The sequence below is a fragment of the Silurus aristotelis genome (assembly GCF_946808225.1).
Source record: "Silurus aristotelis genome assembly, chromosome: 25".
In the NCBI taxonomy this organism is placed as follows: Eukaryota; Metazoa; Chordata; class Actinopteri; order Siluriformes; family Siluridae; genus Silurus; species Silurus aristotelis.
The window spans coordinates 16,641,414-16,665,412 of record NC_139598.1 but is presented as its reverse complement, the minus strand read 5'-3'; the positions used below and the strand labels follow the sequence as shown (position 1 = coordinate 16,665,412).

Here is a 23,999-nt window from a genome sequence, read left to right as displayed (position 1 = left end):
TTAAATATGAAAAAAAAAAAAAGGATTGATAATCCTCAGGGTTTATAAAGACAGATGTTAATGTTAATGCTTATGTTAATTAGAGAAGAAGGAGAAGTGTATTGCAAGTTTCGAGTCAATTTGTGTCTCCGGATTTTCCAAAATGAGGGTTGTTTTTGCAAAAGTGTGTGGTTTCGGGGTTCTCGCTCCTGCACTCGTGTTGATAACAGCCGAGTCGACGAGTCACTGCGGTTTAACTGCAGCTGTCCTCAAAGGAAACCATGTCGCGTGTCAACCCGGCGTTCGTTTGCATGCAGACACGTTAACGCAAAGCGTAGTCCCAGATATGCACACACACACACCACACACACACCCACACCACACACACACACACACACACAGAGTAATGGAATATATGTTGTAACGGTTGCAGCCATATCGATATTGTACACGAGTGATACTTTTCATCATGAAATAAATGGAAACGATTTAATCAACATGACGAACATTTGCATATTTAAATTTGATAAGATAATAATGAGAAATAATGAGATATTTAAGGAATAAAACAATAAGATGCATGGAAATTAAGGAAAATCATCTTTGCGTTTTGAGCTACGCTTTATCGCTCTTTTCTGTTTTCACTTCCGTTAGCTATACGCTGCCATTCCTTCTCTAGCCTCTCTGTTTTTTTTTTTCTCCTGAAGAAAAACTGCAAAGCATCAATTCCTCTGTCCTGAAGACACTTTTGTGTTACGGCTTTGCCTCAGAGTGGCATAAAACGTTTACACTTGAGTCTCTTCGAATCTTGTCCTTGTACTGAAGTCTTGTCCTTGAAGGTATAAATTCATGTAAATAGAAATTGTTCAATTTCTTTTCAATAACTATAGAAACGAGTACATATTTAAATATGCATATCCTGCGAAAATTCAAATGAACCAATCAAATGAAGCTGCACATGAGGGAGCCTTTGAGAAACAGTTACATCAGTGGATTTGTCTTTTTGTCCAGACTGGAGCATCTCGCTTTATTGGACGGTGTGTTCAAACGCTGAGGCAGATTTTACAGGCTTAAAAGCGGGTGTGCTTATTTACATTGGCCTGAGCAGGAGCGTTGGCTCCTGGAGGGACTGGAGATAAGGTGAGGATGTGTTTGTATTGGAATCGGGCCTGCTAGTGCACTTTGGGTTACACAACCACACACATAAGCAAAAACTTTTTTTATTTTTATTTTTTTAAGGTAAATATATGATTTCCGATGAGTCAGCAGAATTGCACTTCTGTAACCATGGAGCCGTTTAGACATTCAACATCCTGGGTCTTTGAAGGTCTTATATCTAAAAAGACATGTTTCCAGCTTTCAAAACAACATAAGCATGTTATTTAATACGTGTGCTTTCAGAACTATAATGGATTTTGCGCATTATACTTTCTCATTTAGTGCAGAATGCGTCCCCGAAGAATATAAACATTACACTTGGCGTCGAAATGGAATTTTTTTGTTTGTCTCGGCTGAGAAATGTTTAAAGGTTTTATGTAAAATCCTCCAACAGGAGACTTTCCTAAGAAATGTTCTGAGCAGAACTCATTTAGAAATCGCATAAAATAAATAACCCTGCCTTTACGTCCTCCTTCCTTCCTTTCCTCTTCTCACTTCCTTTACTCCCATTCTTCCTCAATCCCTTCCTTCCTTTCTTTTCTTTCTTTTCTTTCTTTCTTTCTTTCTTTCTTTCTTTCTTTCTTTCTTTCTTTCTTTCTTTCTTTCTTTCTTTCTTTCTTTCTTTCTTTCTTTCTTTCTTTCTTTCTTTCTTTCTTTCTTTCTTTCTTTCTTTCTTTCTTTCTTGCATTAGAACTGGATTCGATCCATCCATCCATCCCTGCATCCATCTATCCCTTTCTTTCTTTCTTTCTTTCTTTCTTTCTTTCTTTCTTTCTTTCTTTCTTTCTTTCTTTCATTAGAACTTGATTAGATCCATCCATCCATCCATCCATCCATCCATCCATCCATCCATCCCTTTCTTTCTTTCTTTCTTTCTTTCTTTCTTTCTTTCTTTCTTTCTTTCTTTCTTTCTTTCTTTCTTTCTTTCTTTCTTTCTTCTGTCCATCCCTGGGGAAGTGGTAGCTCACTTGTTAAGATATTTGCTTTCAGAACAGAAGGTCATGAATTCAAATCCAAGCACCACCAAACCAAGATACCCCTGCTGGGCCCTTTAGAATATGTTGTAAGAAAGTTAAAACTAAATAGATTAACAAATCCTCATTCTTTCATCTCTTTTCTCATCCTTCCTTCCTTCCTTCCTTCCTTCATTGAATTTACTCAGATTGAGATATTATTTGAATGTGTCTTCTTTCTTTCTTTATAGTAACCTAAATATTTGCTTGATCTTTACTTTGAATAAATTGCATGAACCTTTTGAAGATCTGAGTTATTATTGCTGTTGAAGGTCAGGTTTATTTGCCAGCTGTAGTCTGGTGTATAAGACTTTAATTTGCACATAACAAAAGCTTAATGTAACAGTGGACAGTAAATAACACATCGTTCCTGACGTCAACCGAGAGTCTGCTTTATTTTGAATTTGGATTCTGTTTCGTGTCTAAATAGTATTTTCTGCACATCTTTTCTGTGGAAATGTGAAAACTGGGACACATCAAAAAGGAAAACACAGACTTCTCGAGAAAGGATTTTTAAAATGCGATGTAAGGGAAGGAAGGAAGGAAGGAAGGAAGGAAGGAAGGAAGGAAGGAAGGAAGGAAGGAAGGAAGGAAGGAAGGAAGGAAGGAAGGAAGGAGGTAAAATAATTGATAAAAGAAGGAAGAAAAGTATTGAGATGAAATGGATGGATGAATGGTTGGATATATGTATGTATAGATTAATAAATACAATGGAATGAAAGAGAGAAAGAGTGAAGATAGAAGGAGGAAGGAAGACAATAAAGGAAAGAAGGCAGGAAAGAATGAAAGAGGAAGGAAGGGAAAGCAGGAAGAATTCAAGAACATTTCTATGTTTGGATTTGCCCAGTAGGAGCAGCTTGGTTTGGTGATGCTGGGATTTGAAATCATGACTTTCTGCTCCAAAGCCCAAGGCCTTAACCAGTGAGCTACCATGGATGGATGGATGGTTGGTTCGTTCCTTTAATCGATGGGTGGATGGAAGAAAAGTATAGAAGGAGTGACAAAAGAAGAAAGAAAGTAATAGATGGATAAAAGGTTGGATATTTGTACGTAAAGATGGATGTTTGAATATGTATGTATGTATAGATGAATGAATTGAATGGAATGAAATGAAAGGGAAAAAAAGGTAATAAAGAAAGACAGGAGCACACTCAGAACAGGATGATGGATGGAAGGAAGAAAGGAAGGAAGGAAGGAACTTGAGCCTGAATTTTACCATATTCTCCTCCAAAACATAAGTCAATAGGAAACCTTTAGCCTCCATAGTTGCGCTTGTTTGTTTCTTAACTTAGTTACATTTCCATCCTTCATGTCCAGCTGTGTCCATATGGATTCACACATTGCAAGTGAAAATTGTCCCTTTGAAAACATGGCTGTGTGTTTTCTCACCTCTGCAGGAGTTGGACAGGAAAGTACTGCCAAAGGACACATTTTAATGATCTTTCTGCTTTTCTGATATCACACTGCTCCCACGCTTGCATCGACCTTCAGACTTTCCTGCTTTTTGCTGTAGGAAGTGGTGCAAATTAGACACTTCATACTGGACTATGTTTATGAACTGGCCTTTAATGACTGTCCATGAGAAGATTTATTGGCACCCTGGTGTCCAATCTAATCATATAGTGTGATGAAGCAGATGAAGCGATGCTGAGAGATGAGATAATTGAGAATGACTTGTAAGTCATGTATGATCTGCTTTGGTCAACTGCTTAAGTGAATCCTCAACCAACAGGTGCCAGTATGGTGCCAGTATGGGATCGTTCGCTTACATTTGCAGCAGAGAGAGACAGGGTTTAGGTTTGTCTACACTATCAAAGCCAATGAAGAACTTCTCACTGCAGATTGGTGAATTTCAGTTTTTGGGTGAACAGCTGCTTCCTGAGGTCATGAATGATGTCACTTTTTTTGGGGCATGATATAGACACATGCCTATGCCCTCCAAAAAAACTATACTAAAGATCGCTGTACTTTGTAAACATTTCGTTTGATACTAACATTACATATCATATCATTTGTAGTGACCTACAGAAGAAAAAAGAGCACATTAAAACCCCTCTACTAAATACCCATTGAGTCAAGCCCAAGAATCCAGAGAGCCACAGGAAACATTAACCAAGCATTAGATCGCTCCATAAACATGCAAGTCATTTGAAAAGATGTGAAATCAGCCTGTTTTTTTGCGGAGATTGAATTTTTAAAAAGTAGCCTTGAGCAGACTGATCATTCAGAGTAGACGATGCATTTCATCCAAACGTAACTCCAGGCTCTGTTCCTGCTGTGTTTATTACCGGATTGTTCTGGAAACTGGGTACATACATATTGTCATTTTTTGTGTGATAAACGCTGCAATATCTGCCGAAAGAGGATTGGAGCTCTAAGTGGTAATTACAGTCTAAAAACAGTACCATCCTTTCAACACCTCTTCAAGTTCTGGGGCTGAAAATGTCAGGCTGATTCATGCAAGAAATCCAATCACACTTACAGCACAGAGCTCTACCACCAATCATTACGTTTAGTCGAGTACTTTGTAAAAAGGAATGCAGTTCGGTCTTCAGACAAGATTCGAAATCACTGAGCGCATTTTAAAAAAATGCTACTTCGAAAACAGTCGGCATCTGGGGTCTAATAACAATGCTCTTAAGATGGTTTTCTTTTCAGTGGTTTAAAACTAATAACTATGCTGCCAAGGAGTAAATCTTCAAGTAAATCTCCTGTGGGAATTGTGAACAGGAAAAAGCTGGCCATGCGCTGATAAGCCTTGGTCTTCATTGCATTATACGTCCAAGGTTGTCTTGTCTATCGATTTCCTTCAAGGCGCAATAATAGAGTGTGGACTCAATTTGAATTGTGTTGTACAAGGCATGGCTTGCTTTTCCACTGTACGACGCCGAACACTCTTCCGTTTTCCACTGGTTCTCGTGAGACTGTGTATCGCGTTATCAAGGGCATCGGGTGACATTTACAATGAAAAAAAAAAGATAACAAAACAGTAAAAGTATTTCATCAAAGTGTGTCAATGTGTGTTTCGTATGTCACATGACCTAAAATGATTGTCGCTTTCTATCTCCGATATGCCTCCTGCAACAATTCATCACTCTGCTAATCTGGGAGCGATCGACGTCACTATCCTGGCATCCTGCAAAGGTCCTGCTCGCTAAATCGTATTAGGAAAATATAGAAATGTCAACCTAATGTCAGTCGTGTTTTTTTTTTTTTTTTTTTGTCATTAGCTAGCAAGCAACACAGGTCATGGTGCAATGCATACAGCATGAGAAGAGGTATAGAGGTACAGAGAGAGAGAGAGAGAGAGAGAGAGAGAGAGAGAGAGAGAGAGAGAGAGAGAGAGAGAGAGAGAGAGAGAGAGAGTGTGTGTGAAAGATAGACAGATCGAGTGAATAAGAAAGGCAGGGAGAGCCACCGGCTGAAGAAGCTCAAAACTCGATTACCGTGATAGCATCAGAATACACAACGTTTCTGACAACACGCCCACACACACATATTAGAGCATCACGAACCAATTCGAGTGTGACCGCTTTGGAATGAGTCGATGGAGACGCGGCACAACAGCTCATGTGAACAAAACATGTCTGGGGCTCAAATCCTAGCAACGGCAATGCCTATTAAACAGGTGGAGTTGACCAGAAATCCCATTTATCTTTGCCTCGCTATTTATCTTTTTCATTTGTGAACAAGTTGATGGTCTTTGAGCCGACCTTATTTCTAAATGTAAAGATGTTTGTTTGAAGGAAGAGCACTGCAAAGCACATGTAGATATGATTGACATGCACAGATTTGAGCCCAAAAAGCCATAAACTCCATCCATACTTTGTATCATGTTCACGTTCGAGCCTCCAGCACCAATGCTCAAGGAAGAAATGCATCAAGACTTTTTTGTGTCCTAAGCCAAGGTGATGGAAAAAACCTCCCCTGGCTGCATTTAAATAAAGGTATAAAGAGTAGGAAAAGGTACTAAAGGTACAACCTTTTATAATACACATTTAACTACACACTGAAACCTCATGGTATGGTAGGTATATTCCACCTACATCTTTCTAAGATAGTGGGAGCTTAGTGGTGAAAGCATTAAAGTCCGGATCACAAAGTCATAAGTTTAAATCCCAGCACCACCCTCAACTTAACCGCTCAGGTGTAAATTGCTCTGAATAATGCCGGAGGCAAACTTTATGATTTTTAATAGTCCTGTGCAATCGTTGCTTGTCAGACTGTGATCCCCATGTGACACTGTAGGATATCAGTTATCATAATATCAGACTGTAAACTGACGCACACATGATTTTCTCCAAAGTTTTACGCATTCAATCCGTAACCGATCAGTCCCGCGTTCTCTCGCTAATGGTAGCTAGCAGCAAACAAAAAATAACCTGTAGCGTTAAACTGGTTCATGACATAGCTTAAGAATAAAACATACAAATCATACAAGCACTCCTTTTCCCTCTATAACTCAATAAGTTTCTCTTCCTGCTATATTGTCCAACTGACTCGTTTCTACAATTTCCCTGAGGAAATTGTCATGCTAATTGCGTCATCAGGTTTGTTGCTCCTGTTGGTTTTTGGTTTGACGGTCCTCGTAGGAGAAGTCACACTGCAGAAAAGAGTCTGAAATCTTCCGACACTGAGAGAATTTCATCGGTGTGTGCAAATCTTACAGTGTGCACATGGCTTAAGGTCGTCTGCCAAATGCCATAAATGTAAATGTAAACCTAATAGACTCTGACATATCTAGTATTAGCATTAGGTTCCGTTTCTTGACTACAAAGACAATGCAAAGACTTAAACAGTACAAACACAAAGATAAAAAAACAAAGCAACCCAGACACAATACAACCTAACAGGTTTATAAACAGAGGCTAGGAAATAAAATGCAACAAAATTAAAATCGAGACATGGGTGTGACCAACCAGACACAACAATATAACTCATAAGGGACTGCAGGTGCAAATTACAGACAGGAGTTGAGGTCAGCTCTGATATTTGTGCCACAGCACCAAGTGGGTTCGAGTAGTAAAGGAATTTTCACTGACAAATCACCAAAGCGCAAACGTATATGTGTCCTCTGAAGACTCGACCATGAGGTACACCTAAGAAGAACCAGGTTATCCTCTAATATGTAGTAACACAAAATTTTCTTCCAATTATTCCTGCAATCCTTTGACAAATTTTAGATTTGATTTTACCCTTCATAGAGATAAAATTGTCATAGAGTTGTGTTATATGTATAATCTAAGAGCGAAGGGTTTGTTTATCAAAAATGTCCCAAATTAGAACCATAAATAATTAGGAACAAAATTTGGAGAACCACAGTATATCTCTCTGTAGTTTTATCCAATCTTCTTGTCATCTGTAAAACTACGACAGTGTTTTAGTGCCATGTTACATTTTTTTTTTTATTAAATCTAAGATTAACAAAATAAAATCATTTGTACATCAGCAATACAATAAAGTCGAAATATTTTGAGTATCAGGTTTAAATTGATTGAATATTTTGAGAAAATGGATGTTGAGAATTTGGTTAATTCATATTTAAGGTTAGGATTTAGCAGTAAAGTAATTATTTTGCCGCATCAGCATGGAGTTATAATTAGTAAATGGACACTGCAGTGGTTATGTGGGAAACTTTATTTATTCAGAAGCAAACATCAGACAGACAATGAGGAAATTGCCTCTTTTGTGCAATCTGAAATGGTGACCAGTGGTCGACTTGAAGGATATCGATGGTTATATCTGAGTGCTATTCAAAGAGATGATGTTTCTGAAGACACTATGAGAATGATGATCAAAGACATTAAACTGGAGGAGTTGAACACCTATGCTGGTACATAATCCAGGGTTCAACTCAACTCAACTCAACTCAACTCAACTCAACTCAACTCAAGCTTTATTGTCATTCTTCCACATACACAGTATACAAAAGAACAAAATGTCGTTACTAACGGACTGTGACTGTTAAACAGCAAGAGTAAGGAGCGAAAATAAAGTTGTATTGCTACGATTTTATTCTCGTAATTCCGACTTTTATTCTCAAAATATTCCAACATTATTCTCATATTGCTACGATATTATTCTCGTAATTTGGCACTAAAACACCATCGTAGTAAAACATCCTTCTCAAGCAAGCATAAGAACTTAGTTCAAAAATAATATAATGCATGCTTTTGGATTTCAGGATTCTTTTTTTTTCTGATACTCCATTCCTTCTATTTTTTTGTCTTGCATAAAAGCATTTGGACGCAGTCCACAATATGTTTCTGGTCTACCTCCAAACGGGCCATGTGGGAGTGAAGTCAACTCTGTGAAATGTTAACCATGCGGTTGAGTAAACTTCATGTCACCTCATAGATGATTGTTGCCATAAAAAGGCATCTTGTTTCCCTCAACAGGTTCTTCGGTACGTATATGGCAGTACGGAACAAAGCAAGAGCTGACTCACGTTAATAATGGTCCACTGCTCGACCACGATGGCGTCGTAGGTTGCATTTGCACTGGAGTCTCCCTCTTGGAAAATGAACACGCTGTCGATGACCTTAGGCTGGGGATCTGAAGGGGGATAGAAGTGGAAGTTAAAAATGGGAGTCTGAATGTATGGCGGAAAAACCAGAGGAGTTTATCTTATAGGAAACACAGAGTAGACGGTAATGACATGCTAGACAGATAAAAAAAAGATAAAAAGACGGCGAGAGGTAATAAAGCTCTGCAGTGAGAAGAAAGACACCTCGGGGTACGATTTCGACTGTTCGTCCATAGTGAAACCGGCTTTTAACTAATGAATGGCAACTCTAATTAATATCTCGTCCTCTTCATATGAACCATGGCTATTGGAACACGTGCAGTATAAAATAAAGAAGCCACAAGAGGCTCGTTTTCGGATTTAAGTTTGGCGTCTGAGATGGCTCCTGCTGTCCCTGCGCTTGGCCCTGATTGAGATACATTACCACGAGTGTACTGTTAATAAGCTCAGCAGGAGGCGATATACATGTGATGGAGAGTCTGGTGTTATTTTGGGTCGAGTGTTGTCTTCTGCTTTCTCATCTCGGTTCCTCCATCTTCGCTCTAATACTGTTTGTGTCTCCTTGCCAAGCCTCTTCAGATTTCATTAGCGAAGCTCAGGATGGCGGGGTAGGGGGGTGGAAAAATGGCTAGACTCAGGAGATAGAGAGGGAAAAAAAGATATGAAAGGGGACAATGGGAGGAAAAAACCTATTTAAAGCTCGACTCATTCGATTGAAGACATCTCAGTGCCCTTTTCAAACAGCGGCTATTGTTCTGACCAACGTACGTCAGCTGTAATTCGAACGGTCTACTCACGAGACTATTTCAATGGTCTCTAGACCATGAGAATTGGTATAATTAGCATTCGGCCATTCAAGGGATGCTGATAGAGACCAGCAAGGAAGGAGAGAAAGTCATTTTGGACCAGTTCAATACCAATTGCCATGACGACCTGAATGAGTTCCACATGGCACATAGATCTTATTCTGTATATATTGTGTACGACTGATTTGTATGTAGAAGACATTGTGATGTATCGGACAGTGGAGCTGCCTCAAAGTTTCAGGGTCCCTGGTTAGCGCCAGTGCCAGAAGTTATATTTATATTTGCAGGATTTAGCAGAACGACTTACAATTATTTAATTTTTACGATTGAGCAGTTGAGGATTAAGGGCCTTGCTCAAGGGTCCAACTGTGGCAGTTTGGTAACTTCATTTAAAAGCCCAGCATCTCAACTTCACTCAGTTCATGTTTTTCATGTGACTGAGTTTCCTCTTGGATTTCCAGTTTTACTCATACACCCCCAAAAAACAATATGATGTTAGGAAGTCAATGCAAATCCACTTGAATATTTGTGATTGATGGTCTTTTGAACCAGTCAGACTATATTCCCACTCCATGCCCAGTTTCCTAAGACTCTCTCCAGAATAATTTAGTTCTGTCCCTGGTCTTATTCTATTTGTTCCTTATTCAGTTGTTAGTCACGGTTTTTGGAATGAAGTCTAGCATTATCTTTGACGACTCTATCTTTTAACCAAACGAACCATTCATTAGGGTTTTGTTCAAGAAATATTTTTGTGACAAAAATAAGCTACTGAACACTGAGTTGCCATGGACTCAGTGAGTAAGATGTGAGGAACGGCTTAAATAACATGTCTGACTCATGTATATTTTAAAAAGTGCTCAGTACGAGGATTAAGTATGACACATTCAACCAGGAAGCTTGGGTTGCTGGGCAGATTTTTGAGAAGGTCAGCATTCACATGTTTTTTGTGCAGGAGTGCACTATGCACTTGTGCTTGAAGGTGAATACCAGACGTTGCGGCGAGTGTCGGTGTGCACGTGTTTGTGCATCTGCCTTTCATCTCTCAGGAAATTTAGCCTCATTCAATCGTCCTCCTTTGTGTGTGTGTGTGTGTGTCCCCCCTGTTCCTTCCCCACCCCCGAATAAAAGAAAAAGTCAGCCGAGGTATCTTGGAAATTCCTTTCAGAGCAGTATAATGCCTTATTGGAAATTCATACGCAAAATACCCCTGCTTCACTTGGCATCTGAATATAGAAGGTGCGGCATGAATAGTTATGCATATGAATGTGTCACAGCTGCGGATACTAATCCGTTTCTGACAAGGGTGAGGAGGAGAGGTGAGAAGACACAGACGAAAGGAACCTTTTAGTCCACATTGTCCTTGTTTTTTTTTTTTTTTTTTGCCATGGTGGATCAAGAGATGTTCAGCAGGCAGGTTCATGTGGCTTTTCTGATCAATATCATGCCAAACAAATCTTTCATTAGGCACTGAATTCTACACATTTAACAAATGGCTGATGTCCAACCCTCACCACAGAATCCAACAGAGACTCCAGTGCAGTAGCCAAGATGTTAATACAGGGTTTTTCTTTTTAAAAAAATATGGAAGTTTAGCAGTGATTCCAGTGATTTCTGTTCAGGTTCTTTTTGATCTGAGAGTAATCACGTGACGGGAATTTGCCAATAAATATTTGTTTGCATTTTTAATATCATCCTTTTTATCTATTGATATTCCTCAAGTGCAAGAAGTGTCATGGATGACTGGGACAAAAAAGGGCTAGTAGGGAAGTAAATTTAATTTGTTACTGTACATAAGTAGCTTTTTTGAGTGTCTGTACTTTACTGAATTATTTCCATTTGGAGTGACTTTTTCACTACATTTCAAAAGTCAAACATTTTACATTTTGCTGGACTACTATTTTACATTGTGTATCCTTAACCCTAATACATGTTTTGTGTTCTTGGTCCACCACTGGCGCTTTTCAGATTTGAACTCATATATAAATGTGAATACAGTGATATCAGGTCACTGCCAGACTCTCATCAACCACATTTCCCATCAGACACCATGGCTTTTAAACATGGCCACTCCAACTTCCAATACTCACACGTGTGTATTCACAATCTCCTGCTTACTGATTAGTCCCACCTGTTTCCAATTTCCTACTTACTCATAGTCACATTTTATTCAACTCGGATTCATTCAACTTACTGCAAAGTATACGCTCAGTTACCTTTGCATCCTGTTTGAGGTTTGAAGGGTTTTCAATTCTAGCTTTTTCTACACTATTCTATTAGTTGATCACCTGACCATCTGCCTTTTCACAGATTCTGATTACTTCTATAAATGTGTTTATTGAATCTGTCTTAACCTGTATTTGCACAATTCCTGCATTCATTACATGGCATGTGAATTATTGACAGAGAAGTAGATAGATTAATCAAGCAAATTATGTCTGATTCAGAATGACAGTCAACAGAATTGTATTGTAAGTGGATTTGTTGTTTGAAAGCCAGTGTTTGGTATTCGGAAGAAATACAGAAACCCAGTCAACCATTACAGATCAAAACACTTACAAAAAAAAATCACAAATACAGATTTATTGTTGAGCCACTCATAAATATTTGATTTTTAGCTCTCTATCTAATATTCAGACCACCTCTCAAAGCGAAAAAAGTAAATATATCTTCCTGGAGCTGGAAATGGATGAAGCAGAGCAACATCAACAACATCAATAACTATCACGGTCCAGAGAACTCCATCAGGAATTCCTAATCCATAGCCAAACTCATCCCAAAGCCTCTTGTGTAAACAGATTAGAGGAGATATACTATACTTCCTTAGTCTTCTGTCAAAACTGGCTGTAGATTGTGTCCACCCAGAATCCTCCGGGTTTCTGTGATCCTGTCACATTTTTACCTCATATCTGGAGAAGATCCAGAGTAGGAGTTTAGTGACGTGTGTTAAATCATTCGAATCACCAAGGGCAGAGATGATTGCGAAGAAGAGTTTGTTTTGCAGAAACTACTCAAACTTCTCACGCTTTCTGTGTTTGACTCATGACAAACGTGGACTTTATTACTAATTAGAATGGTCTTATATTTACACTTTTCGGTTAAGTATAGGAATTTTTTTTCCATTTATGTGTATTTTTTTTTTTTTCACTTTTGTTAACTTACTTTCAGAGTATGTATAAATTGTCACCAAAAATCACTTTTTCACTGGACAGCTAGCTAGAACCATCGAGATAACCCAAAAAAGAGAATGTTTACGCTCATGCTAGCAAATCAGAACCATAAAATACATTTCCTAAAATCGAGATTTGCCTTGTTTAATGCAATTCAGGCTTTAATTTGATCAACATTATCTATACTTCACAGCTGAGGTAGCTCATAGTTAGCTCGTTTTAAAGTTAATAGCATACATCAAGTTAGCTACAATGTGCTACAATACATAATTTATTTCTTAATTAATCAATTAATTAATTTTGGAACAATAATTTATTTATTTTTAAAGAGGTCTTTGTGTTGCTAAAGGAATGAGAACATATTAAAATAAATGCATTGATAGAAACCTGATTTTCTTTGCAGCTATTATTTTGAGATTATATTAATAAAATTAATTCAATTTAACAAATCTTATATATATATATATATACATATATATATATATATATATATATATATATATATATATATATATATATATATATTATTGTCATTTTGTGATCAAGCTAACAATGTCTTCCATTCCTCTCTTGTCCTTTCTAGTTTTTCTCATTAAATTAGTCACCTTGCCAAGGGAACACGAATTGTAAGGTGTTTAACATGATCCTGTTACAACACGAAACATTGTAATGTGATAAAAATGCTGACAAACGTCTTCTACCACACCAAATCCTTCAACCCTACAACTTAGAATAGCAGGAGTCTTCAATACCTAGTGGCGTGAAAAATGTGAAAAATTAGTCAAATAACACTTGTCATTTCTGATTGCTTATTCAGAAAGCATCGCAGGGGGACGCACTTCCTGCGCTCAGGCGCGCGGAGTCTCGAAAGGCACCGCAACTAAATGCTTAATTATTTAGACGGAAAATAGAGGCAGTGATCGCTAATTCGATCTGGTTAATCGCTATGTTCAAAAACAGCTCATGCGTTCATCTGGAGGAGATGAGTGAATGGGTCTGTTTAATCAGTCTCAAAGTCAGAATCGAATTAAACACCTGAAAAGAGAAGACACTTCAAAACAAGAAGAATAGATTCCAGATTTGGCGGTCGACTTGAGGATGGATTTTAAAAGGGTTTAAATGTGTTCACAAAAGGTGTAAAATGTTTCTGGGATCAGTTAGATTTTTACCGATTTTCTCTGTAAGATGCCGGTGTATTTTGAAACCCCTCTCTACTCACTACTCGTGTACTTTTATTCATCCGTGCAGTGTGCTTTGTTTGGCCATTTCCATTAGAGAATCAATAATGTAAGCATGTCTGTATGTGTGTACGTGTCTCCCTGTGATGCACTAATGGAAAAAAAAAAGCGTTCTCACCGTCGTCTTTGGCCAGACTGAAGTAGCCGTCGACCAGCGAGGCTCCGTTGTTGAAGTGCTGCGTCATGTTGTCCAGCCATTGGGCCTCGATGGCGCTACTGCCCTCGTCACCAGGCTGCACCTGCAGAGGCACCTTTACCGTGTAGTATTTCAGCGGCTGCTGGCGCCCACCGGGGTAGTTAAACAAGCCGAAAAGTTCAGCACCTGGGCATGAGGTAAAAAACATCATAATAATCTTTAATGTGTGAATATGCATTGAGTAGAAAGTACCCCTGGAACCTAAGTCAAATAAATTAGGTGAAAGAAAAGATGCTAGCTTTTAGGATCGAACAAAAACTCTGCAACCGGTAACCAGATCTACTGTAGTCCATGGCTAATCACTTATCCCCTAAGCAGCAGTCCCTTCTTGGCTCTTGAGATGCAGTCCGGCCAGTTCATTTATCAGATTAAAAAGAAAGCAAGGGAAAGCAGGCTAACTAATTAGCTAAATCAGATAACCTGGTCCACAGCTCAAACAAGGACAAGGAGTCCCCAGCTGACTGTCTGCCTCGTCTCGATACAATTCTGCCGTCTCTGTATGCTGAATTAGCTTTTACATCTGAAATATAGAAGCACAAAGTGCATCTAATGGATTAAAATAGGGTATGATGAATTTGTTTGTGTGCTTCGATCCGGCTGTGCTCGACCTCTCCCCCACACATTTTTCAGATCTATATTGGAACTAATGGATATTTGACCGAAAGGATAAATAGAGATGCACTTTCGCTCTGGCGGCTGTCGCTTGGACTGCTAGTGACCGTGTCCGAGCCATTTACTGTCTGTCTCTCTGAGGGCTGTGCAAAGCAAATGTGAGCACAGGATGTTTCCCGCCTACACGCGCACACAAATGCTAAGAAATCATCAGGGCTTCAGTTCTGTGGTTCTCTGTCAAACTCGGTTTAAAGCATGAATCATCTCTTCAGGGCTGGATGAGCGTTATGACAGGCAGTCAGAGAATTCACAGCTCGGTCACAGCCTTCGTCCTACTACCAGCTGTGCGTATATCACAACTCTGAACGCAACGCCACTAGCAAATGCGGCATCAAAGCGGCCCTGTAACTTTCCGATTAACTTTTTTGACATCAGTCAGGTTTTTAGTCATCGTGTAGAGCGATAGAAAATTATGGCAATGATGAAAAACGAAAGGAAAGTAAGGGACTATGCACCCCCCTCCTCTGGCTTCCTGTAGCTGCTACATCGGATTTAAAACACTCCTGCTTGCCTACAAAATCGAAAATGGACAAGCACCCCTTTACCATACATTTAGGGCATTTGGCCAACGCCCTAATCCAGAGCGACTTACAATTATACAGCTGAGCAATTAAAAGGTTAAGAACATTGCTCAAGGACTCAGACTTTTCAATCAGAACTCAAACAGCTTATCCACTGGGCTACCACTTCCCACGCAGCTCTTATCGTACCCTGCACTGCACCAAGCTCCCTCCATTCTCTTCCACCACTCCACTTATCCCTCCATCACTCAGAGTTCATGGAAGACATGCATTGAGGTGGTGGAATAAAATTCTACCTTGTTGTCAGAAAAGTCAGACAACATCTAAAAATGTATCTCTCCCAGAAATTATGAAATTAGCACTTGAGTGTAAACGCCCTCTTTTGTGCAACAAACAAAATCCTTGATAACTTTATCTTGCTTTCTAATTAAGTAATTGCTGGTTACCTTTGAAAAATATGCAAATTTGAATCCTAAGGCTTTAAATGTTCTATGTTGAACATTACAACAATGTGTTTTCCTGCCAGAAAGGGTGAGAGTAGAAACATTGCTACAGTGAAGAACCTTGATTTATTTCGATGGACAATCAAGCAATCTGTAAGAGTCCTAGTATGAAATGGCTAGGTGTTTTCTGTAATATTCACACATCTTGAAACCTGCCAGGAATTTAAAATATACCTCATCTTCCCAAAGGAGTCCTGCTTGGGCCTGACTTTACTGGAGTACAATTTATTTACATGGCACATTTGAGTGGGACTTGTTCGTGCTAGTTCTCAAATGTTCTACTTCTTTTGCTAGCATGCACTGTGTACTATTGAGGTCAAATGAGCGTCTATACCAATTCCAGATGCAACTTCAAACCAAATTTGTGAATAAAACCAAAAACAAAATGTCAATATTGTTGCTACTCTTAAACTGAACGGTCCTTCAGTGGTTGAAGTTCACTGGCAATATAAATGGTTCTTACAGCTATTATATGCAGTGCTTGGAACATAATAAACACTCAACATAGAATCTTTAATGGTGCCCCAAGAGGACAACCGAAGTACCCTTAAGAGTGTAGAATGTGCAAGTTTTTCGAACAACATTACTAAACAACAAGCATGCCCTCTATAGAAATAAGATTAATTTATTAACTGGAATTCGCAGCCTATCCTGGGAATACTGACGGCAATGTGGGAATACATTCTGGACAGGACACTTGTTGATCTCAGGGAACCATGTAAACATTCACACACTTATTCATACTGAGACAAATTAGACTTTTTTACTCTAGTTATTAGTTTTTTCTGATGTGAAGGAAACCAGAGAACTTGGAGGAAACACACTTGAACATGGGGGAAACATAGCGAAATGGAAACTAGATAAAGTTTTGCTTGTCAAGTGTAGAACTATGTTGACAATGTTTCTGAAAGATAAGAGCTCCTTTAACAAGCGGCCCTTGAGTTGATAAAACATTGGAACCGGTATTCGGACAAAGAACCCCATGTAACCCCTGAGGGACCTATTATTAATGGGAAGTCAGTGTGGGACTGTTTAAACAGTCTTGGACCCCAGCGCTGGTCAAGAGCAAAGGTCTCGCTGTAAACAAGAAAACAAGCACACGAACAGAATTATAGTCAGTCACATTTGTCAAAATGTTGTCCGGACCATGCCTGGGTCACCACTCTCTCGGGCATTGCAACAACCCCTTTCCTAATCCTTTCTCTCTGAACTATTTTAGTCCACATAAACACATTTCTACAATCCCTGAAGCCTTGACGTCTGTCCTCCCAAAGGCTTAAAAGCTTGGGAATGTTTGGATATGCATAGTTTTTTTCTTCAAAATATCAAAACATCAGACAAACATTTGATACAACCTCCCTGTCTTCCTCTCATATGGAGTAAGCCTCAACCTCACCTCCATTTCACATTAGTGACCTCATGAGCAAACATACTGTATGACTAAATACCAAACGTGCACGCCATCATATTTTCTTTTAGGCTAAGCGTCTAGAGGATTAGGAGCCTAGGGTCAGATGGTAGCCCTGGGATTTCTTTTCCTTTTCTTCCTCCTCCCTCTCTGACTCCTCCTCCTCTTCATATTCTTCCTTCACCTCCAAACCCGATCATTTCCTCGTCCAGATGGAGCACAAGCTCCGATCACCAGGCATCCCAGCATGCCTCGTTTCACACTACATGGCATACGGCTTCAACAATTCCACGTTTTCTGATTCTCGCACAAACAGCAAGAGCGAGAGCCGCCATCTGGTTTTTCATGAAAACAGCCCAAACGAGACTTGATCTAAAACCCTGCGCGCTTTTTAGAATTGCCGAGGTAACGCTCTGTAAAGCTGTCGCCCATGCACTCGGCGGGTTTGGGAACGATTGAAAAGTTTGAATGTTTGGAAAAGAGTATTTTCTTGCATGCTTTTTTTTTCAGCACAGTCAACATTAACCGCCAAACTCTTTTAACTTCCTGTGCTACCTAGAAATTGGTCTTAACTTCCTTGTTACACATGGTTTTCTTGTGTATACCAGTAATCACTGGATGAAAACCATCTGTAGTGACTTGTGTAAGTATTTGTTCAACATGTAAGCTAATAATAAAAAAAAAAATTACAATAATTTTTCACAACCATGACTCTAGATAGAAAAGCCATTGCCTGATAAAAAAAAGAATTAATTGAAAAAACAAGCAAAAGGACTTTCATACTCATATTGAACCTGATGCTCCCACCACCATGCTTCATCTTGCAGAGTCCAAGGTTTAACACTATTCTACAAAGAACAGGAGGTGATACATGTGCTGAAAACAATTCTCACCACATTTGCCTAGAGTCGGCCTGCGGGGTTTTTCATTCCCGTCCTTGTCTTTGGCCTTGTTGTTGGGCGATGGTATATCTTCCTGCTCTCCATCACAACACTCCGATTTAGAAACCGTGGACACCACGTCTGAGAGAGCGTCTCCACCTGTTACAACAATATAATTTGTTTGTTATTCTGACGTCTATCCAACTCCATCGAGCTTCCCAAAAAAATCTGCCAATAAGAGTCACCATGTTTACAAAATCTGCACCTATACCTCGAGAGGATTTTGGCTCTTCTGTCTCTCCATCTGCAGCCCAGTCCTCTGCACCGCTCTCACCCTGATGACTCGGGCTCGCTGTGAGCTCCGAGCATCGTAAAGAACTCGGACTGGAGTGCAAAGACAAGGACGCCTCTGCAAGGCCTCCTCGCGATGTGACGCGATGATGGAGACCGGCCGGTTCCTGGATGAAGCCGGAAAACAAGATGCCCTGGTCGGCTGCATCCTGAATTTGCTGGAAATGACGGGGGGATAAAAGTAAGCATTCGATTGTACTAGAAGCGCAGTCAAATGGATCAAATACCTCTTTAACAAGGGCCTTAGTGTAGTGACGGCTTCCAAATTAGATTTCGGAAAAAAATTACATGATGAGTCTAGCATTCATTAAAATGAAATAAAATGAAATTAACATTGACTGAGAGCAGTAGGGACGATTCTACATAATGCATAAGAAACTCTACTAATTGAGTCAGTGTCAGGTCAATAACAACATTAATGCCATAATTCATCATGGAAAAAAATGAAGGAACTGGTGAGGGAACAGAAGCTTTTTACATTGATTTAGTTTATATACAAGCATTTATTAAAATAATAAAGAAAACATTTTCTGCTTGCTGGTTACATTATCGGGGACATATTACTAATTTATTATTTCTGTATTACCCGTTATTGACGTATTGACATGAATGCTGAACTGTTATTAAACACATCCATCCACTATTGCTGTGTTGCCATGCAACACTATTTATGTGGCATTTATTACTATTGCTATTATTATTATTATGACTAATTATACATGAGTTAGCTAGGAATAAAGCATTAGTTAATACCTAGTAAAAGATACATTTTATTTACTCTAATGCTAATAAACTGAAAGATTTCCTAAGCAACACCAGAAATGTCGTTAAATGAGCGTTTTTCTACAAATGAGTGTAGAAAAATATATTTAAAATAAATATTGATTACAATCATGAGAAAAACAAATGTTTGTTATTTTTTATGCCCATGTAATTACCACAGGATATTATTTTAAGACTAGCAACTATTTCGCAATAACTAACATTTTGCTTATAATCCAATAATATTTGTGTCACTAATTTATTAATGGTTATTTATTAAAAGACAATTGGTTAAAACACACACAATTATGATTATGGCCTTTATTAGGCCATTATTGATTATATTAAACCAAACTATAACATGAGAAAGATTAAAAAAAAAGTTTCATGTATTTGTTCTGTTATTTAAAAAAGAAATTAAATATATAAAAATATAATCTTTCAGTTTAAAGGAAGCGGGTATATTAGTAGATAATTATTATACTTAAAATAATATAAACTCAAGGAAACCTTTTTTGAAATAAGTACCTAAAAAAAATTTGAGTTTAATTTTGTTTAAGAATTATTGCTTTTTTTAAAGAGTGCTATATAAATATACTGTACTATTTACATCAGGTTTGCATAATAAATAAATAATTTCTCTATCATCTATGAACATGAGGTTATTATAGAGCACGCTATAAAGCAACTAAAATCTCAGGGAACTATATTCAGTGGCGTATGGATATTTCATACTACCGTCTTTTTAAATGAATAGATCAATTCATAAATTAATTGGAGGTATTGAATCAGTGATAAATGATTTGTTAGAGTGGCACAATAACTAACGAGTGACATGATGTGGAGGATGACCGTTGCTTTATTCACCGACATGTTCACAGCGGGAGGTTTTCAGACCATGAACAAAAAGCTTATTTTTCTGTTTTTTTTTCCTGCACCTGACCTTGACTTTTTCAGGGAATGCTCACGGAATAAAACAGCGGGATACCAGGAAAGCCAGTAAAGTCTAAACATCAAGAAGTAGCAAAAAAAAAAAAAAAGAGAGGTCAAAGGATCTCAGGACTCACACACACAAACACACAGATGGTGGATACAGATTCATACATTATATGAACAGAACAATAGATTAATATTCAACCCTTAGAAGGTCAAAGTGTCCAATTTTGTTCTCAGTTTTAAATATCATAAGAAAAACATGCTAAAGGGTAAAATTTCGCACAACCCCTGGGACATAAGGTCAAGAAAATTAAATTGCACTTAGCGTTTTGGCTTTTAGGAATACTTCTTGATTGCCACAGGTGAGAAAATGGTTGAATAGATAATACTAAAGGAAAAGGCCACACATTTATTATGTTCAGATTGAAATATTTTGGATTAGTTTAGGTGCTAATTTGGTATTTTCTTAATGCTTGCGAGAGATTAGAGCAACGGCGTTATTGGTTACAATAGAGTTACAATAGGGGACCAAAAATGAACAATTACATACATAAGAAATATTTAGATTTTGGCTGCTAAAAAACTTCAAGTTCAGAATAATGGAGAAAGTTTGCAAAAGATAAGTCCCAGAATGCACTGCAACTATAAGATAGCAGAGTTTTGACAATAGTTAGCAAGTTACATATCAGTGTGGTAACTATCATGATGAGGATTTTGACAGTGATATTATTACAAACACTAAATCTTTTGGAAAAGATCTGGAATTTGATCTGTTAAAGTAGATTTTACAGATGAGACGATGAAAAAGAACTAAAATCCACGGCAACACAACCGGTTTGTGTAATAAAAGGAAAAAAAAAACAAATCTGGTTGTCTTCAATTCAGCTCTCTTTATTGTCAAACGTGTCAAGGCTGAATGATAATCCGCATTATTCGCGACAATCACATTGTATCCAAAGCAATTATTTAAAACCTGGGCCGCTGTCGCTTGCTGGAATTGGCTTATTCAGTATTAAGTATCCTGATTAGCATGGCTGTAGTCGAAGGCCAGGCCTCCCTGTGCTCAGCGCCTCCTGAAATCGGTTGTGTTCCTGCCCCGTCTATGCCTTTGTCAGTTTGCATTTGAAAAAGCCAATATGCGAATACTCATCAAGTGAAATTGAGTTGTTAGCTGTCAAGAAATGCTAATGACGCCATTCTCCATTTGGCTGCTTTAATAAAACACCGCCCGAGGTCTCAGACTCTGATGGCGACAAAAGTCTCTTCGGCGACAAGCACCGGTTTATTCTGTCTAACATTAAAAACCCACAGAAGCATCCAGTCCCTGTTTTCCAGCCCCGTTGTTTAATGCATTACTGCACATTTACGCCCGGGGTCCGTCATTATATTTTCCAACAATATGCCAAATGAAATTGCGCAGATAAGAAGCCGTCGCTCTGTCGCCCGTCGCCTCTGATAGTAATTCATTTGTCGACGGAGAAAGGGCAGCTCGAATCATTTCCTTTCTTTTTTTCCCGATCCAGCCACGGAAGATTGATGTCGCGATGGTTCCTTGAGGAATAATAACTTTTTGCGCGGATATGCATATCAACGAAACAAGTTCACGAAGGCGCTGAACGTATGGGGCCCTGTTCGATTTTTAATATCAATCCAATTACAGCATGAGTGATGCCTGTTGTGGATTCAGACCTTCTTCAGGCCATCTTTCATTTAAAGGGCCCCGTTCCTGCTGGGCGCATTTGGATCTGATATGAGGACAGGATGTGCGTGTATTCAGTCAAGAAAAAAAATCTAACAGACACCTACTTTTTTCACGTATCCCTGTATGTGCTCCGGGGTCGGAGTATGATCTGCAGACAAACACTCCTCCAGCTTCAGATGGTACGGCTCAAACTCTGATGGACTTTTCTCTGAACTAGAATGAAAGAAACAGAATGAGACATACATATTATAACCTTATGATGATAAATTCTAAAATCTGATTGGCCAGAAGGACCTACCGCTACCTTGAGTGCGACTGCCCCCTACCTGTGCACTCAACAATATAAATGCACACCTTCCAGCCAATCAGAATCAAGTATTCAAACAGGCTGTATAAAATAATATTTAGACAATAATGGTATATAGAACGCTATTAATGGTTCTTTGTTTTTTATTAAATCAAATCAACAATGTCTGATCTGTAGCTTACATCCCAAACCCTATTTTTTTGTAAAAGCTAGCTATGCGAGAAGTGAGAAAAAAACTATCTGGAGAAAATAAGTGTTCTTGCTACAAAGCATTAAATAAATCCATCATCCATTTCCCTGAAGCAAAACTGTCTCTAATATGTGGGTAAAGTTGCTTTGTCTGTGCTTCTCCCTTCACTGAGAAAGCTATTAGCAAGCTAAGGAATATTAATGAAATTAGTGGTCTGACTTATGAATATTGATGACGAGTGGGCAGTGTCTGGGAAAACAGACCAGCAGTTTACAAAAGCAGAAAATAGCACTTTGTTACCACTGATTGTGTCTTATAATACAAAAAATGTCTGAAAATATTGGGATATCCAACATAAAACAGCATATGGACAAACGTCTATGGACACCGGACTATAAGGGGAATTTTAAACACCTCATTCTACACTTACAATTTTACAGATTTGCTGTTATAGTAACCTCCACTTTTCTGGGAAGACATTCCACTAGACTTTGGCTACACTAATCCAGTTTAAAAATGGCGTTTTCGACATTAACATGAACATAACAACATCCACACTGAAAGTCTGAAAACGCTTACTGTACTGCACATGTGCAAATCGTAATACGATTCGACTTGCTTGTGGTTATTTACTTTCTGGCTCTTTAAAACATTGTGGCAATGACAAAAAACACGTCATCTTTTTCTAAATCTTTCGTCTTCACAACAGCTTTTTCAAATGTAACCACTTTGGAGAGCGTTTTTAAAAAGCCGTCTCAGTGTTGACAGGAGGCCAAAAGAAAAAGAAAAATATGCGTTTTCAAACGAAACCGTATTAGTGTGGACATGATCCTAGGAGTGTGCATGTTGAAGACCAGACTGGAAAATGATACACGTGTCATACTTTTTATTTTGTCCTCCATGTTGGATTTTTTTCACTTGCCCCATTTGCAACTTGATCGCTTTAAAGGGAAAAAAATGCTCTGTGGTAAATAATCACCATTTGCATTTTATTATTATTTTTTAATACTTTCTGTAAGCAGTCAAGTGTAAAAAAAAAAGAAAAATAGAAAAGAAAAGAAAACTCAAATTTTTTAATTATATGATGTATTGCTATACTGTAGTTTAACTGGCTGAAAAAAAAGAATAATAATAACTTTTATAAATAAATAAACCTTAGATAAAGATTATTCTACATAAGCTTTTTGTGAACAACAAACACATTCTGTTGTATTAATTAAAGTAAATTGTATATCATTCTTTCCTCCCCAAACTGTTGCTTTTTTTTTATTTGAATTGTTCATCATTGATAGTTATGCCAGAGTCCTCGGCTTGGGTTCATATCGTCTTTGGGAAATCACTGGGGTTGATGTATTCGTTAGATCCGTTGCTGGAAATAAAACCGGGGCAGCCTCACCTCGTCTCCAAATAAAGCAAAAAAGAACTTTGCCTGTCCAAAATAAACATATTGCAAGACTTGTGCCGTTATTTCTTCATTCCATGTAGTTCACGGTGAGATTGTAATGCATGCAGGCTTATTTTTTTTTCGAGAGCTCATGATGTCTGGAAGTGACGAATCGATGTGGGTCACGCATAATTCTTAACACACACACACACACACACACACACACACATATATATATATATATGCACAAAGTCAAACACGTGTGAAATTCGATAAGTTCTCTAAAACTTCAGCAGCTG

The 23,999-nt window shown here is 38.4% G+C and overlaps 1 protein-coding gene across 2 annotated transcripts in view; it reads right to left on the bottom strand.

Moving 5' to 3' along the window:
• Positions 1-23,999, bottom strand: part of rftn1b (raftlin, lipid raft linker 1b) — a 94,211-nt gene that overhangs the window by 20,150 nt on the left and 50,062 nt on the right. Inside the window, exons 4-8 of one of the 2 annotated variants that reach the window (XM_083529513.1) lie at positions 21,924-22,032; positions 18,340-18,577; positions 18,081-18,227; positions 14,006-14,209; positions 8,599-8,705 (exon numbers count right to left, since the gene is read on the bottom strand). In XM_083529513.1, the coding sequence (XP_083385639.1) occupies positions 8,599-8,705; positions 14,006-14,209; positions 18,081-18,227; positions 18,340-18,577; positions 21,924-22,032 (805 nt within the window). Of the gene's footprint in view, positions 1-8,598; positions 8,706-14,005; positions 14,210-18,080; positions 18,228-18,339; positions 18,578-21,917; positions 22,033-23,999 lie in introns of both variants that reach the window. The other variant, XM_083529514.1, reaches the window with a different exon arrangement.